The following is a 22,164-nucleotide window of genomic DNA, read 5'->3' as shown; positions in this document are numbered from 1 at the left end:
CTGGCAAATCTGGTGCAGTCCATGAGGAGGAGATGCACTGCAGTACTTAATGCAGCTGGTGGCCACACCAGATACTGACTGTTACTTTTGATTTTGACCCCCCTTTGTTCAGGGACACATTATTCAATTTCTGTTAGTCACATGTCTGTGGATTTGTCCAGTTTATGCCTCAGTTGTTGAATCTTGTCATTGTCAAACAAATATTTACACATGTTAAGTTAGCTGAAAATAAACGCAGTTGACAGTGAGAGGACTTTTATTTTTTTGCTGAGTTTATGTTCTATGCAAACTTTCTAAATGAAAGTAGAGAGAGTTGTTGGAGAAAGTCAACAAGATGAGGAAGGAACAAGAACAAGAATGCCAAAAGCAAATAGAAGAGCTACTGAGAATGAGACTTCTAACGAGGTACACTGAAACCAATGGAAGCTGGAGAGAGAGAGGTGTTTGAGAAACAGTGAGAAAGGGCAGTGGCAGACAGACAAAATATGGAGGTCAAGATAGCAAATGTGAAGATGGAGAACACAATGTCCTTGGCTAAGTAAGGGAAGGTGACAGTGGACAAAAGGCTGTTTGCTGAAAATGAAAAGGGTGGAGGTGTGAGAGAAGAATGGAAGGAACCTCATACGGCATGGTTTGGAGTCAGCTTTGTCCAAAGCAGGCCAAGGAGAGGAATCAGACCCAAGTAGCCTGAAAGGAGGACAGGGGGAGATGGTCCAAGGCTGGCCTTCGAAACCTCTGGGATTAACAGGGTAAAAGATGGATGAAGGAGGAGGAGATTGTGGGTGGGTTGCACCAAATTGTAATTAATTTTTGATTAGACCTAATCTAGATTTTGTAAATATAGGTTTATAATTAATCTGATGTGTTGCACCACTTAATTTTAAACCTGTATTAGTTAATCTAAAGTTAAATCACTAAACTATGATTAGTGACACATGTCATAATGGATTCCCCATAGCAATATGTTCGAATTCTATGGAAATAAACATGCACTGGTCAGTGAGTTGCACTTTGTTGTCAAATTAGTTTGCTGGCTGGTTGAATTTTACAACATTATAGGGCAACAAGATTACATTTTATCTTGGTTTAAAGTCCAAATTAAACTTTGTTTAAACTAGGTTTAAAGTTAGTTGCAACAAGATTAATAGATAAACCTTTTTAAGAGTTAATCCTTGTTGGTGCAATCCATCCTAAGAGTAGCATGCATGCAACAGAGGAGTGGATAATTGAGCTGAGAGAGGAGAGAGCGATAGAGGCTCTGGAAAGAGAGAAGATTAAGATTATGTTCCTGCATGGACAAGAGGAAGTGATGGGAGTTTACAGGGAGTGGGAGAGAAAGAATAGTGAAATGGAGAAAATGCAAAGGAAGAAAGAAGAGAAGTGGGCAAAAGAGAAGAGCGAAATCGAGAAGGGGATGAAGGAGCCAGAAATAAAGCTGTACCAGCTGCAGAATGTCCTGAGGTTCAGGAATGTCAATTAAGTGTCATACATAGGATTCAATAGATTTAATTGACTTCATGCTAGCGAATGAGTAATAATAATATCGCATATCACTGTCTTACATGGGCTTTCTCTTTCAGATGCATCATTGTAAAGGTATGGAAATTATAAGTGCTAAGAGAGTCAGGGCGAAGCAGGAGAGGAAAGAGAGATGTTGGAGAATAACAAAGTAAAAGAGCTACTCAGAGCTAGAACAGAATAGAGTGCCCGCTTTGAGGACAATACAGTGCCATTGACACGGCCCGCAACTAAAACATGCGGACTCTCCTTCACTGCAGCCGACGTGAGGAAAACATTTAAACGTGTCAACCCCCGCAAGGCTGCAGGCCCAGACGGCATCCCCAGCCGCGCCCTCAGAGCATGCGCAGACCAGCTGGCTGGTGTGTTTAAGGACATATTCAATCAATCCCTATCCCAGTCTGTTGTTCCCACATGCTTCAAGAGGGCCACCATTGTTCCTGTTCCCAAGAAAGCTAAGGTAACTGAGCTAAACGACTACCGCCCCGTAGCACTCACTTCCGTCATCATGAAGTGCTTTGAGAGACTAGTCAAGGACCATATCACCTCCACCCTACCTGACACCCTAGACCCACTCCAATTTGCTTACCGCCCAAATAGGTCCACAGACGATGCAATCTCAACCACACTGCACACTGCCCTAAACCATTTGGACAAGAGGAATACCTATGTGAGAATGCTGTTCATCGACTACAGCTCGGCATTTAACACCATAGTGCCCTCCAAGCTTATCATCAAGCTCGAGACCCTGGGTCTCGACCCCGCCCTGTGCAACTGGGTACTGGACTTCCTGACGGGCCGCCCCCAGGTGGTGAGGGTAGGCAACAACATTTCCACCCCGCTGATCCTCAACACTGGGGCCCCACAAGGGTGCGTTCTGAGCCCTCTCCTGTACTCCCTGTTCACCCACGACTGCGTGGCCACGCACACCTCCAACTCAATCATCAAGTTTGCGGACGACACAACAGTGGTAGGCTTGATTACCAACAACGACGAGACGGCCTACAGGGAGGAGGTGAGGGCCCTCGGAGTGTGGTGTCAGGAAAATAACCTCACACTCAACGTCAACAAAACTAAGGAGATGATTGTGGACTTCAGGAAACAGCAGAGGGAACACCCCCCTATCCACATTGATGGAACAGTAGTGGAGAGGGTAGTAAGTTTTAAGTTCCTCGGCGTACACATCACAGACAAACTGAATTGGTCCACCCACACAGACAGCATCGTGAAGAAGGCGCAGCAGCGCCTCTTCAACCTCAGGAGGCTGAAGAAATTTGGCTTGTCACCAAAAGCACTCACAAACTTCTACAGATGCACAATCGAGATCATCCTGTCGGGCTGTATCACCGCCTGGTACAGCAACTGCTCCGCCCACAACCGTAAGGCTCTCCAGAGGGTAGTGAGGTCTGCACAACGCATCACCGGGGGCAAACTACCTGCCCTCCAGGACACCTACACCACCCGATGTCACAGGAAGGCCATAAAGATCATCAAGGACAACAACCACCCGAGCCACTGCCTGTTCACCCCGCTATCATCCAGAAGGCGAGGTCAGTACAGGTGCATCAAAGCTGGGACCGAGAGACTGAAAAACAGCTTCTATCTCAAGGCCATCAGACTGTTAAACAGCCACCACTAACATTGAGTGGCTGCTGCCAACACACTGACTCAACTCCAGCCACTTTAATAATGGGAATTGATGGGAAATGTAAAATATATCACTAGCCACTTTAAACAATGCTACCTAATATAATGTTTACATACCCTACATTATTAATCTCATATGTATATACTGTACTCTATATCATCTACTGCATCTTTATGTAATACATGTATCACTAGCCACTTTAACTATGCCACTTTGTTTACATACTCATCTCATATGTATATACTGCACTCAATACCATCTACTGTATCTTGCCTATGCCGCTCTGTACCATCACTCACTCATATATCTTTATGTACATATTCTTATCCCCTTACACTTGTGTCTATAAGGTAGTAGTTTTGGAATTGTTAGCTAGATTACTTGTTGGTTATTACTGCATTGTCCGAACTAGAAGCACAAGCATTTCGCTACACTTGCATTAACATCTGCTAACCATGTGTATGTGACAAATAAAATGTGATTTGATTTGATTTGAGTAAGGAACAAGTGAGGAAAAGGCCCACCTGGTGGATGTTGCGAGGAAATATAATGAAAGGAAACTGAGAGAAAGGGTGAAAAAAGGTGTTGAAAAAGGCATATGGCAAATAAAATCACATGGTGTACATCCCAGACTTCAAAGTGAGGAAGATGTAACGGAGATGGAAGAGTAAATACTGTCAGCTGTCATTGGTCAAATTCTTTCATTTAGTGGAATACTTCATAAATAAAGTAATATGCGCAGTTATCTGCCCTTATTCATTGCCATATTGAAGAAAACACACACACAAAATATAAGTATAAGATGTAGATTAAAGGTGATTACGGGACAACGCAATGTATGTTAACTTTGTTGACATACTGAATATATTTGAAATATCTAACCTCGTGACGGATGAAAATCCGTTCCCATCTTGTCAAAACCTCACTCCCCTTCATCCTATTTGCTTTAGAGGCATACGCGGACCAATCAAAAAATGCCATCGTTTCATCGACTATGTGATTGACAGGTTTGTGGTTCGCTCACACCATTGGCTCACACAAAAAGAACGTGGACTGACAAACCAATGACAGATCATAAAAACTCACAGCAACTCCCCTTTATGCCGCGTTCATAACAACTTGGACATCTCCGACTTCCGAGAGTTCAAATCAACTTTGCTCTCGGAAAAAAAACGAGCTCCGACTCGGAAAAATCGATTTGAACGTTCACCCAACTCGGAATTCTAACTCGGGAACTCAGGCCTCTTTCTAGAGCTCCGAATTTCCGACCTGAAGGTCAGTGACGTCATGATTTGACGAGTTCCCAGTTGTTTTGAACGCGGCATTTTCTCACCATGTGATGACGTGTCAAGAATGTGCCGGAAGCCTTCAGTTAGTCCAAAATGGCTTACCAGACTTTTCAGCAGGAATATTTACAGATTCCTGTTGTAACTCGGGCATACACAACTGCCTGCGTCCTCACCACCGCTGCCGTGGTAAGATAGTAGAATTTAATCTGAAACATGTTCTTGTCGGCAATGGAGACAGGGTCAGGCGTTTAGCTGTGGATGTCAGTCTGCTAACTCACTAGCTTGCTGCTTTTAGCTAGCGCGTCTCTGACAAAACAGAAGTGCTAAAGACAGTACGGTAGTGCACATCAATTAGCTAGAGTGTTAGACAGCTGTGTTTGTGTCGCCAAATAATTGTTATTGACTGTAGTTAGGCTGTCACCGACCTTGATCGAATTGACCAAATGTGTGCAATGGTCAGTAGCTAGCTAAATTGACTATGCAGCTGGTAGCGAAACTTCTCAATGTATGATTATCTGTGAGCACAAGTGCATCTCGTAACGTTTACATTGTTGTTTTTTTGTGCGGTTTACTGCCGCAATCAAAACAACTGGGAACTCGAAGATCTCCGACTTCTGTGCGTTCAAAACAACTTGGAACTCGCGAAAAAAGAGCTCCGACAGAGATATTTTTTTAATGATATTCAACTCGGAATTCCGACACAAACTCGGGCCTCTTTCTATAATTACCGACCTGAATATTACTAACATGATTTGAATGGCTCACGAGTGGCGCAGCGGTCTAAGGCACTGCATCTCAGTGCAAGAGGGGTTCGAATCCAGGCTGTATCACATCCGGCCGTGGTTGGGAGTCCTTTAGGGCGGTGCACAATTGGCCAATCGTCGTCCAGGTTTGGCCGGGGTCATTGTAAATAAGACTTTCCGAGTTCAATAAATCTTACATTTAAAATAAAAATGGACTTCTATTTTTCTGAGTTCCCAGTTGTTTTGAACGTAGCATACATCTAGCTAGCAAGATATCCATGTTAATGAGCAAGTCAGATCTCTCCTCCTAGTGGACTGTTTAATCAGGCTCTAATACACTCTAGGCTGCTATTTTCGATTATTTTAACTAGTTCTTAGGTGGAAAAGTACCCAATTGCCATACTTGAGTGAAAGTAAAGATGCCTTAATAGAAAATGACTCAAGTAAAAGTCACCCAGTAAAATACTACTTGAGTAAAAGTATTTGGTTTTAAATATACTTAAGTATCATAAGTAAATGCAATTTCTAAATATACTTAAGTATCAAATCATTTCGAATTCCTTATATTGAGCAAACCAGAAGGCACCATTTAATTTTATTTTTTACGTATAGCCAGGTGCACACCAACACTTAGACATCATTTACAAATTAAGCATTTGTATTTAGTGATTCTGCCAGATCAGAGGCAGTAGGGATGACCAGGGATGTTCTCTTGATAAGTGTGTAAATTGGACTATTTTCATGTCCTGCTAAGCATTCATTGTGTGATGAGTACTTTTGTGTTTCAGGGAAATGTATGGAATAAAAAGTACATTACTTTCTTTAGGAATGTAGTGAAGTAAAAGTTGTCAAATATAAAGAGTAAAGTACAGATATGTAAAGATACTTTTTTTGTAAGTACTCTACACCACTATATGAAAAATGATATATTCAGGCTGTTAAAAATAAATGTATTTATACAATCTTCAATAGCTCTTAAGACAGTGTGCCATGCCAAATCATATTTAATGAGCTTCAAAAGTATTGGGACAATGACTATTTTTTTGTTTGTTATTTTGGCTCTGTATTCAAACTCTTTGGATTGAAGTGCAGACTGTCAGCTTTCATTTGAGGGTAATTTCATCCATATCGGTTGAACTGTTTCAAAATTACAGCACTTTCTGTTCATAGACCAAAAAGTATAGGGGCAAATTCACTTACGTATGCTAAAGTAGTCAAAAGTTTAGTATTTGGTCCCATATTTCTAGCACATCTAGCTTGTGACTCTACAAACTTGTTGGATGCATTTGCGTTGTGCCTTCAACAAAGTCTCTTGCATAGTTTGTTTTGTTTCAGTATGTTGCATTGAAAGTGTCTATTGTGTTGATTCGATCACAATTACCACAGCAAATGGAAATGTATATAGTGTTAACTAACAGAACTTCAACTTTCTAGTTTTCCCTATATCGTGCTTCCCCACGGAGAGAGAACATTGCTGTATCTTTTTTATTTGAAAGATTCTTTCTCGCTGATATGAAAGATTTTTTTTATTTTTTTTTATTTTACCTTTATTTAACTAGGCAAGTCAGTTAAGAACAAATTCTTATTTTCAATGACGGCCTAGGAACAATGGGTTAACTGCCTTGTTCAGGGGCAGAACGACAGATTGGTACCTTGTCAGCTCGGGAACTTGCAACCTTTCGGTTACTACTTGAGGCGGCAGGGTAGCCTGATGGTTAGAGTGGTGGACTAGTAACCGAAAAGTTGCAAGATCAAATCCCCGAGATGACAAGGTAAACATCTGTTCTGCCTCTGAACAGGCACTATTCCTAGGCAGTCATTGAAAATAAGAATTTGAAAAATAAAAAAATAAATAAATACATTACTACCCCAACGCTCTAACCACTAGGCTACCCTGCTGCCCCAGTCAAAGATGAGGACCGTGTGTTTCAAAAACCCGTTTCGCAAGCGATGATTATGGACGTTAAAACACAGCGTCGGAATTGGCCTGCCGTGGGCGACGATAACCGCTGAAAACCCTACGGAGAGAAGGGTTTTCGAAAGCTACCGTTTACCTTAGTTAAAGAGTTGCTGTTTAAAAGACTGTCAAGACTTGACTTAGCGTTTTCTGACAAAATATTAATCATCAGGTAGAACAGGTGAACTATTTGTTCTAATGAAGACACTTTCTTTGCTCTCACCCTCAGCAATTAGAACTCATCACACCTTTCCAACTATACTTCAATCCTGATTTGATACTAAGGAATTATCAGGTGAGTACGTGCAATTTGTCATTTAGCTACTGTATGATATAATAATATTTAAAATATAAAAATATATATTTTAGAGTTTTTAATCTTAGGCCTGCTGTGTATACGTGTAGCAGTTACAAAAAAACTGAGATGCAAGGTTGACTGATTTCTCTGTTCTGTCTTGTAGGTATGGAGACTCATAACCAACTTTCTATTTTTTGGTCCAGTTGGCTTCAACTTCCTTTTCAATATGATTTTTTTGTATCCTTTTTCTGTTGCACATGTCTTGCCCTGAGTGTACTTGTGAAATGTATATTTTGTGTCCCTTTGATTGGAAGCACTATGCGACTCATAAAATACTTGTCTTTAGCGAGGCGAGCCATGTTTAATTTATTTTTAATCATGACAACTGTCTAATCATAGTGAATTCTAGGTTTAGTATTTGCTTTGCCCTTGCCAGATTACCTTAACCGTTGGCTTCCAGGTACCGATACTGTCGTATGCTGGAGGAGGGCTCTTTCAGGGGCCGCACCGCTGACTTTGTCTTTATGTTCCTCTTCGGTGGCCTTCTGATGACTGTATCCTTGTAACACTGTTACTTTCATGGTCTTAGTTGATACCGCAGGAGTCGAGACATGTTCAGCACCACATAGACTTAATGTGCCTGTATTTGACATATTCTTAGCAAGCTTCTGATTGAGCTCTTACTAAGGCCTGCTGTTGTATAATGCTGTATGTGTGTACAGGAAATATGTAGGCCTATGTTATCCACAGGTGCCTTAATGAGAAGCTCTTACGCAACAGTCACATTCCTTGCCACCTGAATATATATATATTTATTTATTTATGGTTAGGCTAGTTGTCAAACCTGAGAATCAATTGGTTGATTGTCTGCAGTTGGCAACAGGTAGCCTAGAGATTAAGAGCTTTGCGCCAGTAACCGAATGGTCACTGGTTCGAATCCTCAAGCCGACAAGGGGGGGAAATCAACCCTTATGCCGCCGACTTCAGTTCAGCCCCCCGCACCGCTCTGATTCAGAGGGGTTGGGGTAAATGCAGAATACACATCTTGGTTGAATGCATTCAGTTGTGCAACTGACTAGGTATCCCCTTTCCTAAGTTAGGGTAAATCAACTCGAATAATGCTGTATGCCACAATTCAATCCACCAATTACTTTTTTTCTCAGTAAGCACAAAGATATTTGGCACCTTTGTGAGTCTGGTGTTCTTGGGCCAAGCCTTCACCATCATGCTGGTGTACGTGTGGAGCAGGCGTAACCCCAATGTTCGCATGAACTTCTTTGGCCTGCTGAACTTTCAGGCACCCTTTCTCCCTTGGGTGCTCATGGGATTCTCTCTGCTGCTGGGCAACTCCATCATTGTGGATTTACTAGGTACCAGTCGCTCTAACCACCATAATAACATTGATGCATTACAGAAATTTGCTAAGGACTTGAAGATCAACAATGTTGTTGCCTTATTGACCATTGAGGAGTGGTGACTAGTTGGGTCAATGCTGTGTTCCCTTCCCTAAGGTATCGCTGTGGGTCATGTGTACTTCTTTCTGGAAGATGTGTTCCCAAACCAGCCAGGTGGTGGCAGATGGCTCAAGACTCCATTTTTTCTGTAAGTTTGGTATGGTTCTAGCACAGTCCAATAATGAATTTGTCTTATGATAGAAACTGCAGTGTTTACCCTACGAGTCTGCTGAGAGATGATGTTGCTGGAGAGATGGGGGGCACAAACAAATAGCAGTAAGCTTGATACAGAGTTAACAATAGTTACTAATATATGGAAATTGCCAACATTAACAATGTTGTAACCAATGTTTTGACATGGTGTTCTGAAGGTATGCTGTCCTTGCGAGTGGTCATGACAATGTTGTCTATGCTGATTGGTATTATTCCAGAAAAGGAAGGGCATATCAATAACTCTTAATGAAAGTAGAAATATACCATCCATTTATCAGATGAGTAAAGAATGTATGTACAGTTGAAGTTGGAAGTTTACATACACTTAGTTGGAGTCATTAAAACTCGTTTTTCAACCACTCCACAAATTTCTTGTTAACAAACTATAGTTTTGGCAAGTCAGTTGTGTCATGCACAAAGTAGATGTCCTAAGTAATTTTTCCAACAATTGTTTACAGACAGGTTATTTAATTTATAATTCACTGTATCACATTTCCAGTGGGTCAGAAGTTTACATACACTAAGTTGACTGTGCCTTTAAACAGCTTGGAAAATTCCAGAAAATGTTGTCATGGCTTTAGAAGCTTCTGAACATCATTTGAGTCAATTGGAGGTGTACCTGTGAGGTATTTCAAGGCCTACCTTCAAACTCAGTGCCTCTTTGCTTGACATCATGGGGAAATCAGCCAATAAAAATGGTAGACCTCCACAAGTCTGGTTCATCCTTGGGAGCAATTTCCAAATGCCTGAAGGTACCAAGTTCATCTGTACAAACAATAGTACGCAAGTATAAACACCATGGGACCACGCAGCCGTCACACCGCTCAGGAAGGAGACTCGTTCTGTCTCCTAGAGATGAACGTATTTTGGTGTGAAAAGTGCAAATCAATCCCAGAACAACCGCAAAGGACCTTGTGAAGATGCTGGAGGAAACAGGAATAGAAGTATCTATATCCACAGTAAAACGAGTCCTATATTAACATAACCTGAAAGGCCGTTCAGCAAGGCTACAGTTTGCAACTGCACATGGGGACAAAGATTGTACTTTTTGGAGAAATGTCCTCTGGTCTGATGAAACAAAAATAGAACTGTTAGGCCATCATGACCATTGTTATGTTTGGAGGAAAAAGGGAAGCTTGCAAGCCGAAGAACACCATCCCAACCATGAAGCACGGGGGTGGCAGCATCATGCAGGAGGGACTGGTGCACTTCACAAAATAGATGGCTTCATGAGGAAGGAAAATGATGTGGATATATTGAAGAAACATCTCAAGACCTCAGTCAGGAAGTTAAAGCTTGGTCGCAAATGGGTCTTCCAAATGGACAATGACCCCAAACATACTTCCAAAGTTGTGGCAAAATGGCTTAAGGAGAACAAAGTCAAGGTATTGGTGTCGCCTTCACAAAGCCCTGACCTCAATCCCATAGAAAATTTGTGGGCAGAACTGAAAAAGTGTGTGTGAGCACACCTGACTCGGTTACACCAGCTCTGTCAGGAGGAATGGGCCAAAATTCACTACTTATTGTGGGAAGCTTGTGGAAGGCTACCCAAAACGTTTGACCCAAGTTAAACAATTTAAAGGCAATGCTACCAAATACTAATTGAGTGTATGTAAACTTCTGACCCACTGGGAATGTGATGAAAGCAATATAAAAGCTGAAATAAATCACTCTCTACTATTATTCTGACATTTCACATTCTTAAAATAAAGTGGTGATCCTAACTGACCTAAGACGGATAATTTTTACTAGGATTAAATGTCAGGAATTGTGAAAAGCTGACATTAAATGTATTTGGCTAAGGTGTATGTAAACTTCTGACTTCAACTGTATGTATGTATCTTAAGCATATTGCACTGTTTTGTTTGGTATACAGTGCATTTGGAAAGTATTCAGACCCCTTGACTTTTTCCATGTTTTGTTACAGCCTTATTCTAAAATTGATTGAATTGTTTTGTTTTTCTCATCAATCTACATACAATAACCCATAATGACGAAGCAAAAACAGGTTTAGATTTTTGTGCAAAAAAAAATAAGAACCATTTACATAAGTATTCAGACCCTTTACTCAGTACTTTGTTGAAGCACCTTTGGCAGCGATTACAGCCTCAAGGATTCTTGGGTATTACGCTATAAGCTTGGCACACTTGTATTTGGGGAGTTTCTCACATTTTTCTATGCAGATTCTCTAAAGCTCTGTTAGGTTGGATGGGGAGTGTCGCTGCACAGCTATTTTTAGTTCTCTCCAGAATTGTTCAAGTCCAGGTTCACTCAGACATTCAGAGACTTGTCCCGAAACCACTCCTGCATTGTCTTGGCTGTGTGCAAGGAGTTCAATTTTGTTTTCATCAGACCAGAGAATCTTGTTTCTCGTGGTCTGAGAGTCTTTAGGTGCCATTTGGCAAACTCCAAGCCGGCTGTCATGTGCATTTTACTGAGGAGAGTCTTCCGTCTGGCCACTCTACCATTAAAGGCCTGATTGGTGGAGTGCTGCAGAGATGGTTGTTCTCCCTTCTCCACAGAGGAACTCTGGAGGTCTGGCAGAGTGACCATCGGGTTCTTAGTCACCTCCCTGACCAAGGCCCTTCTCCCCCGATTTCTCAGTTTGGCTGGGCAACCAGCTCTTGGAAGAGTCTTGGTTGTCGCAAACTAATTCCATTTAAGAATGATGGAGGCCACTGTGTTCTTGGGGACCTTCAATACTGCAGAAATGTTTTGGTACCCTTCCCCGGATCTGTGTCTCGACACAATCCTGTCTTGGAGGTCTACGGACAATTCCTTCGACCTCATGGCTTGGTTTTTGCTCTGACATGCACTGTCATCCGTGGGACCTTTTTTATATTGACAGGTGTGTGCCTTTCCGTATCATGTCCAATCAATTGAATTTACCACAGATGGACTCCAAGTTGTAGAAACATCTCAAGGATGCTCAATGGAAACAGGATGCACCTGAGCTTAATTTCGAGTCTCTTAGCAAAGAGTCTGAATACTTATGTAAATAAGGTATGTTTTTTTAATAAAAATATATATATTTTTTGCTTTGTCATTATGGGGTAGTGTGTGTGTGTGGACTGATGAGGAAAACAATTTAATCCATTTTAGAGTAAGGCTGCAACATAACAAAATGTGGAAAAAGTCGAAGGGTCTAAATATTTTTGTGAATGCACTGTATGTAGATCCTTCACCTGTCTGTAATTCTCTCTCTCACAGTAAGATGCTGTTTGACACTCCAGAGGAGGATGCCAACTACAACCCTCTTCCCGAAGAGCGTCCAGGGGGGTTCGCCTGGGGAGAGGGACAGCGCCTCGGGGGTTAATCTAGCCCCCCACCACAGGATCACTTTATAATGGACTTTTCCTCAGTGAGAGACCGAGGGACAAACTTGGTCTTTTTTTCCGACTTGTTTCTCTAGTTCTGGATGGAAAACGCCAATCTCCAACCAGAGCTTTTCGGAGATTGTTGTGTGACTTACATCTCCCTCAAACTGTTCAATAAGCCAGACTGTCACTTTAAAACCACATGAGTGGACGTAACAGGAAGTGACTTTTGATGGTTAACCTTTGGTTGCGTTGAGATTTGGCTTTATCTCTGTGGGGAAAAAATGAGGCTCAACAATATTGTCAAATGATGGGAAACAGTGGAAAAAAAATCTGAATGAATTCAGATTGAGTGTTTTCTTTTACTTTTTAAAAAGAATAAACGTGTGGCATATGTAGATAATGCTGGAGATATTTTCTTTGTACATTTTCTGCAGTGTTGCATCAGTTGAAGCAAGTTTTTCTGTAAGGAGTTCCATAATGAAATTAGAAATGTATTCAGTCATTTGATTCCAGTACCAAAAGAGTGCTTTGATGCACTAGGATCAACAATGTGAGAACGCTTACGTAACTTACATTGTTTATTGCAACTGTAGAAAACATGTACTGTGGACAAATCAAACAAGCATACGTTACTCTATAGTACTGCCCTCATTGCAGTGTGGATGGAAGGGGGAGTCAATTTGACCGACCATTGTGTTGCATGCCAGGCTTCTAGGCTCGACAAGAGACTAGCCATTTTGAAACTCCTGCAACAAACCCTTCAGTATTCAAATTGAAACTAAACGGCTTCTCTTTTTTTTTTTTAAGTTTCGGTTACATACAGTAAGTAGTATACGCTTCACTTTTTTGCAGTTCTTTACCTTTATGGCAGGGCTTATAGATTTACATTTGTATTTTAATCAATACAGATTTTGAAATGCCTATTGTTTGTTTCATTGTCAATAACCAGAGGATCTAATCTTTAACTTAAATTAAGTCACTGGTGGACAAGGAAAGTCACCCATTTCTATTCTTACACTATCTGATCTGTTTGAAACCTTTTACAGTTATTGGTTTCATAAAACATGGCAAGGTCTGCTGCTTCATGATCCATAGTGAGCTAAGAGCATAAGTACACAGTTGTAAACACAATCTAACATCGATGATTCCTAGAACTACAGGGTTTTAACAACTATGCTGGTTTGTCAACTCAGCAAGCCTCGGAGGTTACTACTTAGATGTAAAGACTGAGTAAAATGATTAAATATACCACTTCACTTGTGTTGATTCCTGATACAACTGGTTTGGTGTATGGGATTTAAAAAGTTAGCAAAACCAGCACCATTGACAATCATATGGTACTAGGTAATCACTAAGATTGTTAATTTTCTGTGCACCATTATATTATGTTCAATATTCAATTGAAACTACACAGCTTGAATTTTTTCTGCTAACTACAGCCTAATAGTTTCAGTTACATGGTATACCCTGAAACACAAATTGTGTTGAATTCTTAAAAGTAAGAAATTGTCCATTGTTACAAGAGAGCTTTTTGGTAAATACCAGAAAGCTATACTTTAGTCTTATGCAAACTGGTAAAGCATTGCCAAATAAATGATTTAAACATGAAGCCGTATCAGCTTAGGGATAGTCGTATTTCTGCAGAACATCTATTTTTGGCTAGTAGGAGTATACATTACATATGTACAACAACAGTGTATTAGTATAGTCTCTGTTGCCTCTGGCTTTATCCCAGATCATCATAGTCCTCCTCGATCTGACAGTCTGCTCCGATGTCATCGTAGTCCTCTGGAATGCCGTCATTGTCCTTACACACCAGTGTCTCTGTGTGATGGTACGGTGGAGGGGCATTGTCATCTACTTTCACATAGTCAGGTAGCCCTACAAGGTTCTCATAGCTTTCAGTCTCTGGAAAGCAAAGACGCACATTATTGACAGTTGAGGCTGACGTTGTACAGGGCCTAAAAAGTGTTACTGTGTGGGCTTAAAAGGTTCCTATTGTGAATGTTTCAACACAACAGCTTATCCTTGTGTAATATTACTCCCAATGTGTGCTTATGATTGCATTTCAAAGCTTATTAAATTAAATCTGATGCTTACTGGGACAGGATGTGAGAAACTGAGTCCTGGGTGGTAAAGGAGGCAAATCATCCTCCAGATCTTTGAGATGATATTTGCTGCTTCTGGATGGGGGAGAAACCTGAGAAATTAGATCTCCACTTTGGAAAATACTTTTTACAAAACCCCTCCCTTCCCTAGACTACTAAGAATGCTTAAAACAACTCCCATAAATTGAATCAAAGGTTTTAGGAATAGAGGACCAAACTTGTGGTTTTAATTGTGATAATGAATGATGAGGCAACAAATTCAACTACTATAAGTGTCAATAGAAATGTAGGTTACATCTACATCAGCTGAAAATAGTACAAGAGACTTACTGGGCATAATACTGAGGCGTAGTGCGACTTGGTGTATTTGTATTGTATTGTTCAGCAGCTGTAGAAAAGATAACAGTTGATACAATACTTTGAAAAGACAGTTCATATAAGTAGAGAAATGGATCTGTAACGCTCACAATAATGCTTCTGATGTAATAGTGTAATTGAAAATACTTACCTTTCTTGGAAATACACTGGTTGATAAGAATGAAGATGAGACCTATTACCATGGAAACAAAAATCATTCCAAGAACCACCCACAGCCAGAAGAGATCCCGTAAAGGTTCCATGAGTGATCTAGTCCACAGTGCACAAAAGAGCCCAAATATACATGTAAGTAATTGATGATGACCTCTCACAAAATTCCATAGAAATGGCTTCTTGAAAGATTTTGCAAGAGGTATAACTTGTTAAAAAAGAAATGTTTGATTGCACATAATTTTAACACATGTTCAACTTCATAAAAAAACAAATTTCCCTAAGTGCCAAATAAAACAGGTTTGACTGTAACAGGGTTGACAATTTCATGTTAAAATCAGCCATCAAACCCCTTGTGACGGGGAATCAAAGCTTGTTGTGTGCAAAAGGGAGTGGCAATTGAATGCACGCTACACAAAGAATTTAAAAAAAATGTCTAGCCTGTCTATGGGTAACAGGGTTGATGTGTTATACTCGACGTGCTCAGTTTCCCACCACAAAACACCAGAAAATGGCCATAAAGAGTAAAACCAGGTTACTTGCGTTTAATGTGAATTGACTATTACAGTGCATTTGAAAAATATTCAGACCCCTTGACTTTTTCCACATTTTGTTACATTAGTCTTATTCTAAAAAGTACACAACACTCCATAATGATAAAGCAAAAACTGTTTTGAAATTTCAATCCAAAATTCAATATAAAAAATGTAAATATCACATTTACCTACAGTTGAAGTCGGAAGTTTACATACACCTTAGCCAAATATATTTAAACTCAGTTTTTCACAATTCCTGACACTTAATCCTAGTAAACATTCCCTGTCTTAGGTCAGTTAGGATCACCACTTTATTTAAAGAATGTGAAATGTCAGAATAATAGTAGAGTGATTTATTTCAGCTTTCTTTCTTTCATCACATTCCCAGTGGGTCAGAAGTTTATGTACACTCAATTAGTATTTGGTAACACTGCCTTTAAATTGTTTAACTTGGGTCAAATGTTTCGGGCAGTCTTCCACAGGATTCCCACAATAAGTTGGATGAATCTTGGCCCATTCCTCCTGACAGAGCTGATGTAACTGAGTCAGGTTTGTAGGCCTCCTTGCTCGCACATGATCTTTCAGTTCTGCCCACACATTTTCCATAGGATTGAGGTCAGGGCTTTGTGATGGCCACTCCAATACCTTGACTTTGTTGTCCTTAAGCCGTTTTGCCACAACATTGGAAGTATGCTTGGGGTCATTGTCCATTTGGAAGACCCATTTGCGACCAAGCTTTAACTTGACTGATGTCTTGAGATGTTTCTTCAATATATACACAATTTTCCTGCTTCATGATGCCATCTATTTTGTGAAGTGCACCAGTCCCTCCTGCAGCAAAGCACCCCCACAACATGATGCTGCCACCCCTGTGCTTCACGGTTGGGATGGTGTTCTTTGGCTTGCAAGCTTCCCCCTTTTTCCTCCAAACATAGCAATGGTCATTATGGCCAAACAGTTATATTTTTGTTTCATCAGACCAGAGGACATTTCTCCAAAAAGTATGATCTTTGTTCCCATGTGCAGTTACAAACCGTAGTCTGGCTTTTTTATGCGGTTTTGAAGGAATGGCTTCCTTGCTGAGCGGCCTTTCAGGTTATGTCGATATAGGACTCGTTTTACTGTGGATATAGATATTTTGTACCTGTTTCCTCCAGCATCTTCACAAGGTCCTTTGCTGTTGTTCTGGGATTGATTTACACTTTTCGCACCAAAGTACATTCGTCTCTAGGAGACAGAACGCGTCTCCTTACTGAGCTGTATGATGGCTGCGTGGTCCCATGGTGTTTATACTTGCGTACTATTGTTTGTACAGATGAACGTGGCACCATCAGGCATTTGGAAATTGCTCCCAAGGATGAACCAGACTTGTGGAGGTCTACAATGTTTTTCTGAGGTCTTTTGATTTTCCCATGATGTCAAGCAAAGACGCACTGAGTTTGAAGATAGGCCTTGAAATACATCCACAGGCACAGGTACAACAATTATGTCAATTAGCCTATCAGAAGCTTCTAAAGACATTACATAATTTTCTGGAATTTTCCAAGCTTTTTAAAGGCACAGTCAACTTGGTGTATGTTAACTTCTGACCCACTGGAATTGTGATTAAGTGAAATAATCTGTCTGTAAACAATTGTTGTAAAAATGACTTGTGTCATGCACAAAGTAGATGTGCTAACCGACTTGCCAAAACTACAGTTTGTTACCAAGAAATTTGTGGAGTGGTTGAAAAGCAAGTTTTAATGACTCCAACCTAAGTGTATGTAAACTTCCAAGTTCAACTGTAATTATTCAGACGCTTTACTCAGTACTTTGTTGAAGCACATTAAGCAGCAATTAGAGCCTCAAGTCTTCTTGGGTATGACACTACAAGCTTGGCACACCTGTTTCTGGGGAGTTTCTCACATTCTTCTCTGTAGATCCTCTCATGCTCTGTCAGGTTGGATGGAGAGCGCCGCTGCACAGCTATTTTCAGGGTTCAAGTCCGGTTCTGGCTGGGCCACTCAATGCTGCAAAAATGTTTTTGTACCCTTTCCTAGATCTGTGGCTCGACACAATCCTGTCTCGGACCTCTACGGACAATTCCTTCGACCTCATGACTTGGTTTTTGCCTGAAATGCACTGTCAACTGTGGGACCTTTTATATTGACAGGGGTGTGCCTTTCCAAATCAATTACAATCAATTGCATTTACCACAGGTGGACTCCAAGTTGTAGAAACCTCCTAAGGATGATCAATGGAAACAGAACGCACCTGAGCTCAATTTAAAGTCTCCTAGCAAAGGGTCTGAATACTTATGAAAATAAGGTATTTAAAAAATAAATAAATGTCTTTGTGGAACGACCTAATACAAGTAAATAACTGATGGGCACCTACATCAACATCGTTCTGCATTTCTGCCTTTTCTCCATGAAATGTTACTTCCCCATTTCTGAACTGGCCAAGTCTTGTGGTTATTTTAGCCTACACTGTATAAGAGCAGTGTTGACATGCCACTTATTACTGTCATTGTTTTCCATTGAAGCAGACTGTTTTATTATCTCTATAATTGATCAATAAAAACGGTGTAGACAATTGTACTAAACTAAAGGGGAAAAGGGATTTGATTTTTACATAATAAATCTCATTCTTCTGTTTTTTTGACAGTCACGCTCAATCCTGAGCACCTTTACATGCACCTAATACTACATTTATATCTTAGCTGTAATGAAAGTTAAGTTCATACATTTCCCATGAACTGTGTTTGCCACAGACACAGCTGGTAAATGGTACTAATTCACACTTATCTCTGTGACCAGAGTTTGATGTAAATGACCGATGTTAATCAGACAACATGCACAACATCCTTTCACAGCTGCATACCTTTTAATAGAACTAAATAACTTCCAGCAATGTACTTTTTCTAAGAAGTTCTAGTCTGAGAGAGAGATTACGTATTCACAATAATTAAAAGCTGTTGCAGAGTAGGCTGTTGTTAAATTGTTATTTATTTATTCTATTTTAAATTAATAATAAATTAATTAATGATAAATAAGACCTATATGGTAGTAAACTACCAACAGTAATTATCATACAAAATAAACCCCCAACCTGCCTCCATAGGTTATGGTTATTCTTATAAAATAACATAGTTATTTTATCAACACTATAATCAAACAATAACAATATCGCCTATTGCATTTATTGAACAATTAGGTTCTATGGTCAGCACAGTTTTATAGTACGCCATAGCCTAGAAGAAAATATTTTGCTGACAATTAAGTATTTCTTTGTTCTTATGACAATAGAATACACCTCTCAAATAGATGGCACATGCCTTACCTTACAAGGAAAGTCGAACAGCTGAAAACTAGGATTGTGTGGGTCAATGATATTCTTAGTTCTAAGCTGTGTACAGAAGATAGGGAGACTCTTATGGGATCATGATTCACTTCTGAGGTCTGAGGCTTCAGCCAACTCATTTCCTCTCAGTCATATTAAAGGAACTACCCACACCCATCACTCTGCTGCATGCAGTGTGTGTGTGTGTGTGATAAAGGGAAAATGAATAAAAGGACCGATAAGGTCTACCATGTGTCGTGGTTACTAAGCAATGCTGCTGCAACCTCGTGTTGGAAAGTTGCGAATCGGAATAGTCAAACTCAAGTATGTTTATTTCAGCCGGGAGTAAGACAGGCTATCAGACAGCTTCTGTGCATGTCTCTGGTTTGATCAGTCCAATAACATGGAGGTCTTTGACCGTTTACAAGCTGCAGTTTTTTTGTTGACTTATTATCGTTCTTGCCAACATACTCAGATGTATCATTTGTCAATAGAGATCCCCATGCCGATGACTCGTTCCACGGCATTGATCATCAGTTTGACCATGAGCCACAGAGTCAACTAACGGTCATCTAATCAAATCAAATCATATTGTATTGGTCACATACACATGGTTAGCAGATGTTATTGCTTGTGCATTTAGTTCTGACAGTGCAGCAATATCTAAAATGTAATCTAACAATTTCACAACAACTACCTAATACACACAAATCTAAGTAAAGGAATGAAATAAGAATATACACATATAAATACATGGATGCGCAATGACAGAGCGGCATAGGCAAGATGCAATGGATGGTATAAAATACAGTACATATGTATGAGATGAGTGATGCAAGATATGTAAACATTATTAAAGTGGCATTATTAAAGTGACTAGTGATCCATTTACTAAAGTGGCCAATGATTTCAAGTCTGTATGTAGCCAGCAGCCTCTCTGTGTTAGTGATGCCTGTTTAACAGTCTCTCGGTCCCAGCTTTGATGCACCTGTACTGACCTCGATTTCTGGATGGTAGCGGGGTGAATATGCAGTGGCTCGGGTGGTTGTTGTCCTTGATCATTCTTTTGGCCTTCTTGTGACATCGGGTGCTGTAGGTGTCCTGGCGGGCATGTAGTTTGCCCCTGGGGATGCGATGTGCAGACCGCACCACCCTCTGGAGAGCATTACAGTTGTGGGTGGTGCAGTTGCCATACCAGGCGGTGATAGATGCCAGTCCGACCAGATGCTCTCAATTATGCATCTATAAAAGTTTGTGAGGGTTTTAGGTGACAAGACACATTTCTTCAGTCTCCTGAGGTTGAAGAGGCACTGAATGCTGAGCTATAGTCAATTAATAGAATCAATGTATGGATCCACTAAGGTAGGGTCATCAAGAGAATGGTTGTCAATATGATCTGATTTGTTCGCTAGTTGCTATGAATGATTCAGAAAGCACACTATATATAAAAAAAGGTGAAAATGGTGCTGGAGGGGATGGCTGCCATTTTACAGGCTACTAACCAACTGTGCTATTTTGTTTGTTTTTTCACATTGTTTGTAACTGTTTTTGTACATAAAGTTGCTGCTACCATCTCTTATGTCCGAAAACAGCTTCTAGACATCAGAACACAGATTACTCACCTCGAAGTGGACAAAGATTTTTTCATTAATGAGTCTGACGTAAAGGAAATACTGCTTTCCGGAGATCAGGCCCAATTCCATGTCATTTGTGTGAGGAAAAGGTGGAAGAACAGAGGGAGAAGATCAGGGTGCCCTGTGAGGATTCGGAGACGAGTGAGTAATTCGGCACTACCATCGGTTCTATTTGCCAAAGTGCAACCACTGGAAAACAAACTCAATGATCTACGGCCAAGACTACCCTACCAACGGGACATTAAAAACTGTAATGTATCACAGAGTCGTGGTTGAACGATGACACAGATGATATAGAGCTGGCTGGGTTTTTCGTGCATCGGCAGGACAGAGCAGCTACGTCTGGTAAGACGAGGGGCGGGGCTGTGTGTTTGTTTGTCAATAACTGCTGGTGTGCGATGTCGAATATTAAAGAAGTCTCAAGGTATTGCTTGCCTGAGGTAGAGTACCTGATGATACGCTGTAGACCACACTATCTACCAAGAGAGTTCTTATCTATATTATTTGTAGCCGTCTATTCACCACCACAAACCAAATCTGGAACTATGACTGCACGCAACGAGCTGTATAAGGCCATAACCAAACAAGAAAATGCTCATCCAGAAGCGGCGCTCCTAGAGGCCCGGGGACGTTAATGCAGGCAAACTTAAATCTGTTTGACCTCATTTCTACAAGCATGTCACATGTGCAACCAGGGGGGAAACAAACTCTAGACCACCTTTACTCCACACACAGGGACGCATACAAAGCTCTCCCTTGCCCTCCATTTGGCAAATCTGACCATAATTCTATCCTCTTGATTCCTGATCACTGGAGTGGCGTTAAGTGTTGAGGAGGACGAACTGTTTGATGCGATTCAGGCCCGGTGGAGCGTGTGGTGAAACAGAGAAGACGGTCTGTCCTGCTGTTTTGAAACAAGCTTGGCAATGTGTGGGGGCACCGGTTAGTTGAGATAATTGAGGTAATATGTACATGTAGGTAGAGTTAAAGGGACTATAAACAGAGTAGCAGCAGCGTAAAAGAGGGGTCTGGGTAGCCCTTTGATTAACTGTTCAGGAGTCTTATGGCTTGGGGATAGAAGCTGTTTAGAAGCCTTTTGCAGTAGCAGAGATAACAGTTTTTGACTAGGGTGGCTGGAGTCTTCGACAATTTTTTAGGCCTTCCTCTGACACCGCCTGATATAGAGGTCCTGGACAGCAGGAAGCTGGGCCCCAGTGATGTCGGAATCCAAGCAGTTGCCATACCAGGCAGTAATGCAACCAGTCAGGATGCTCTCGATGGTGCAATTGTAGAACATTTTGAGGACCTGAGGACCCATGCCAAATCTTTTCTGTCTCCTGGGGGAGAATAGGCTTTGTTGTGCCCTCTTCACGACTGTCTTAGTGTGTTTGGACCATGATAGTTTGTTAGTGATGTGGACACCAAGGAACTTGAAGCTCTCAACCTGCTCCAATACAGCCTCGTCGATGAGAATGGGGGCGTGCTCTGTCCTCCTTTTCCTGTAGCCCACAATCATCTCCTTTGTCTTGATCAAGTTGAGGGAGAGGTTGTTGTCCTGGCACCCCACAACCAGGTCTCTGACCTCCTCCCTATAGGC

The 22,164-nt window shown here is 40.9% G+C and overlaps 1 protein-coding gene across 1 annotated transcript; it reads left to right on the top strand.

The window, feature by feature from the left end:
• Positions 1 to 4,509: 4,509 nt before the first annotated feature.
• On the top strand, positions 4,510 to 12,851 carry derl2 (derlin 2). Its single transcript, XM_029627562.2, has 7 exons — positions 4,510 to 4,641; positions 7,385 to 7,450; positions 7,617 to 7,690; positions 7,914 to 8,007; positions 8,628 to 8,823; positions 8,965 to 9,055; positions 12,331 to 12,851. The coding sequence occupies exons 1-7, from the start codon at positions 4,549 to 4,551 to the stop codon at positions 12,434 to 12,436; spliced, it is 720 nt and encodes a 239-aa protein (XP_029483422.1). The 5' UTR covers positions 4,510 to 4,548; the 3' UTR covers positions 12,437 to 12,851.
• Positions 12,852 to 22,164: the final 9,313 nt, after the last annotated feature.

This window comes from Oncorhynchus nerka, linkage group LG22, assembly GCF_034236695.1.
Source record: "Oncorhynchus nerka isolate Pitt River linkage group LG22, Oner_Uvic_2.0, whole genome shotgun sequence".
Lineage (NCBI taxonomy): Eukaryota > Metazoa > Chordata > Actinopteri > Salmoniformes > Salmonidae > Oncorhynchus > Oncorhynchus nerka.
Note: the sequence above shows the minus strand (reverse complement) of the source record. Positions and strands in the feature narration are given on the sequence as shown.

Coding starts and splice junctions, on each gene's coding strand:
- derl2 (XM_029627562.2), top strand. CDS start 4,549: ATGGCTTACCAGACTTTTCAGCAGGAATATTTACAGATTCCTGTTGTA. Junction 4,642..7,384: donor TCCTCACCACCGCTGCCGTG/GTAAGATAGTAG, acceptor TCTCACCCTCAG/CAATTAGAACTCATCACACC. Junction 8,008..8,627: donor TCGGTGGCCTTCTGATGACT/GTATCCTTGTAA, acceptor GTAAGCACAAAG/ATATTTGGCACCTTTGTGAG.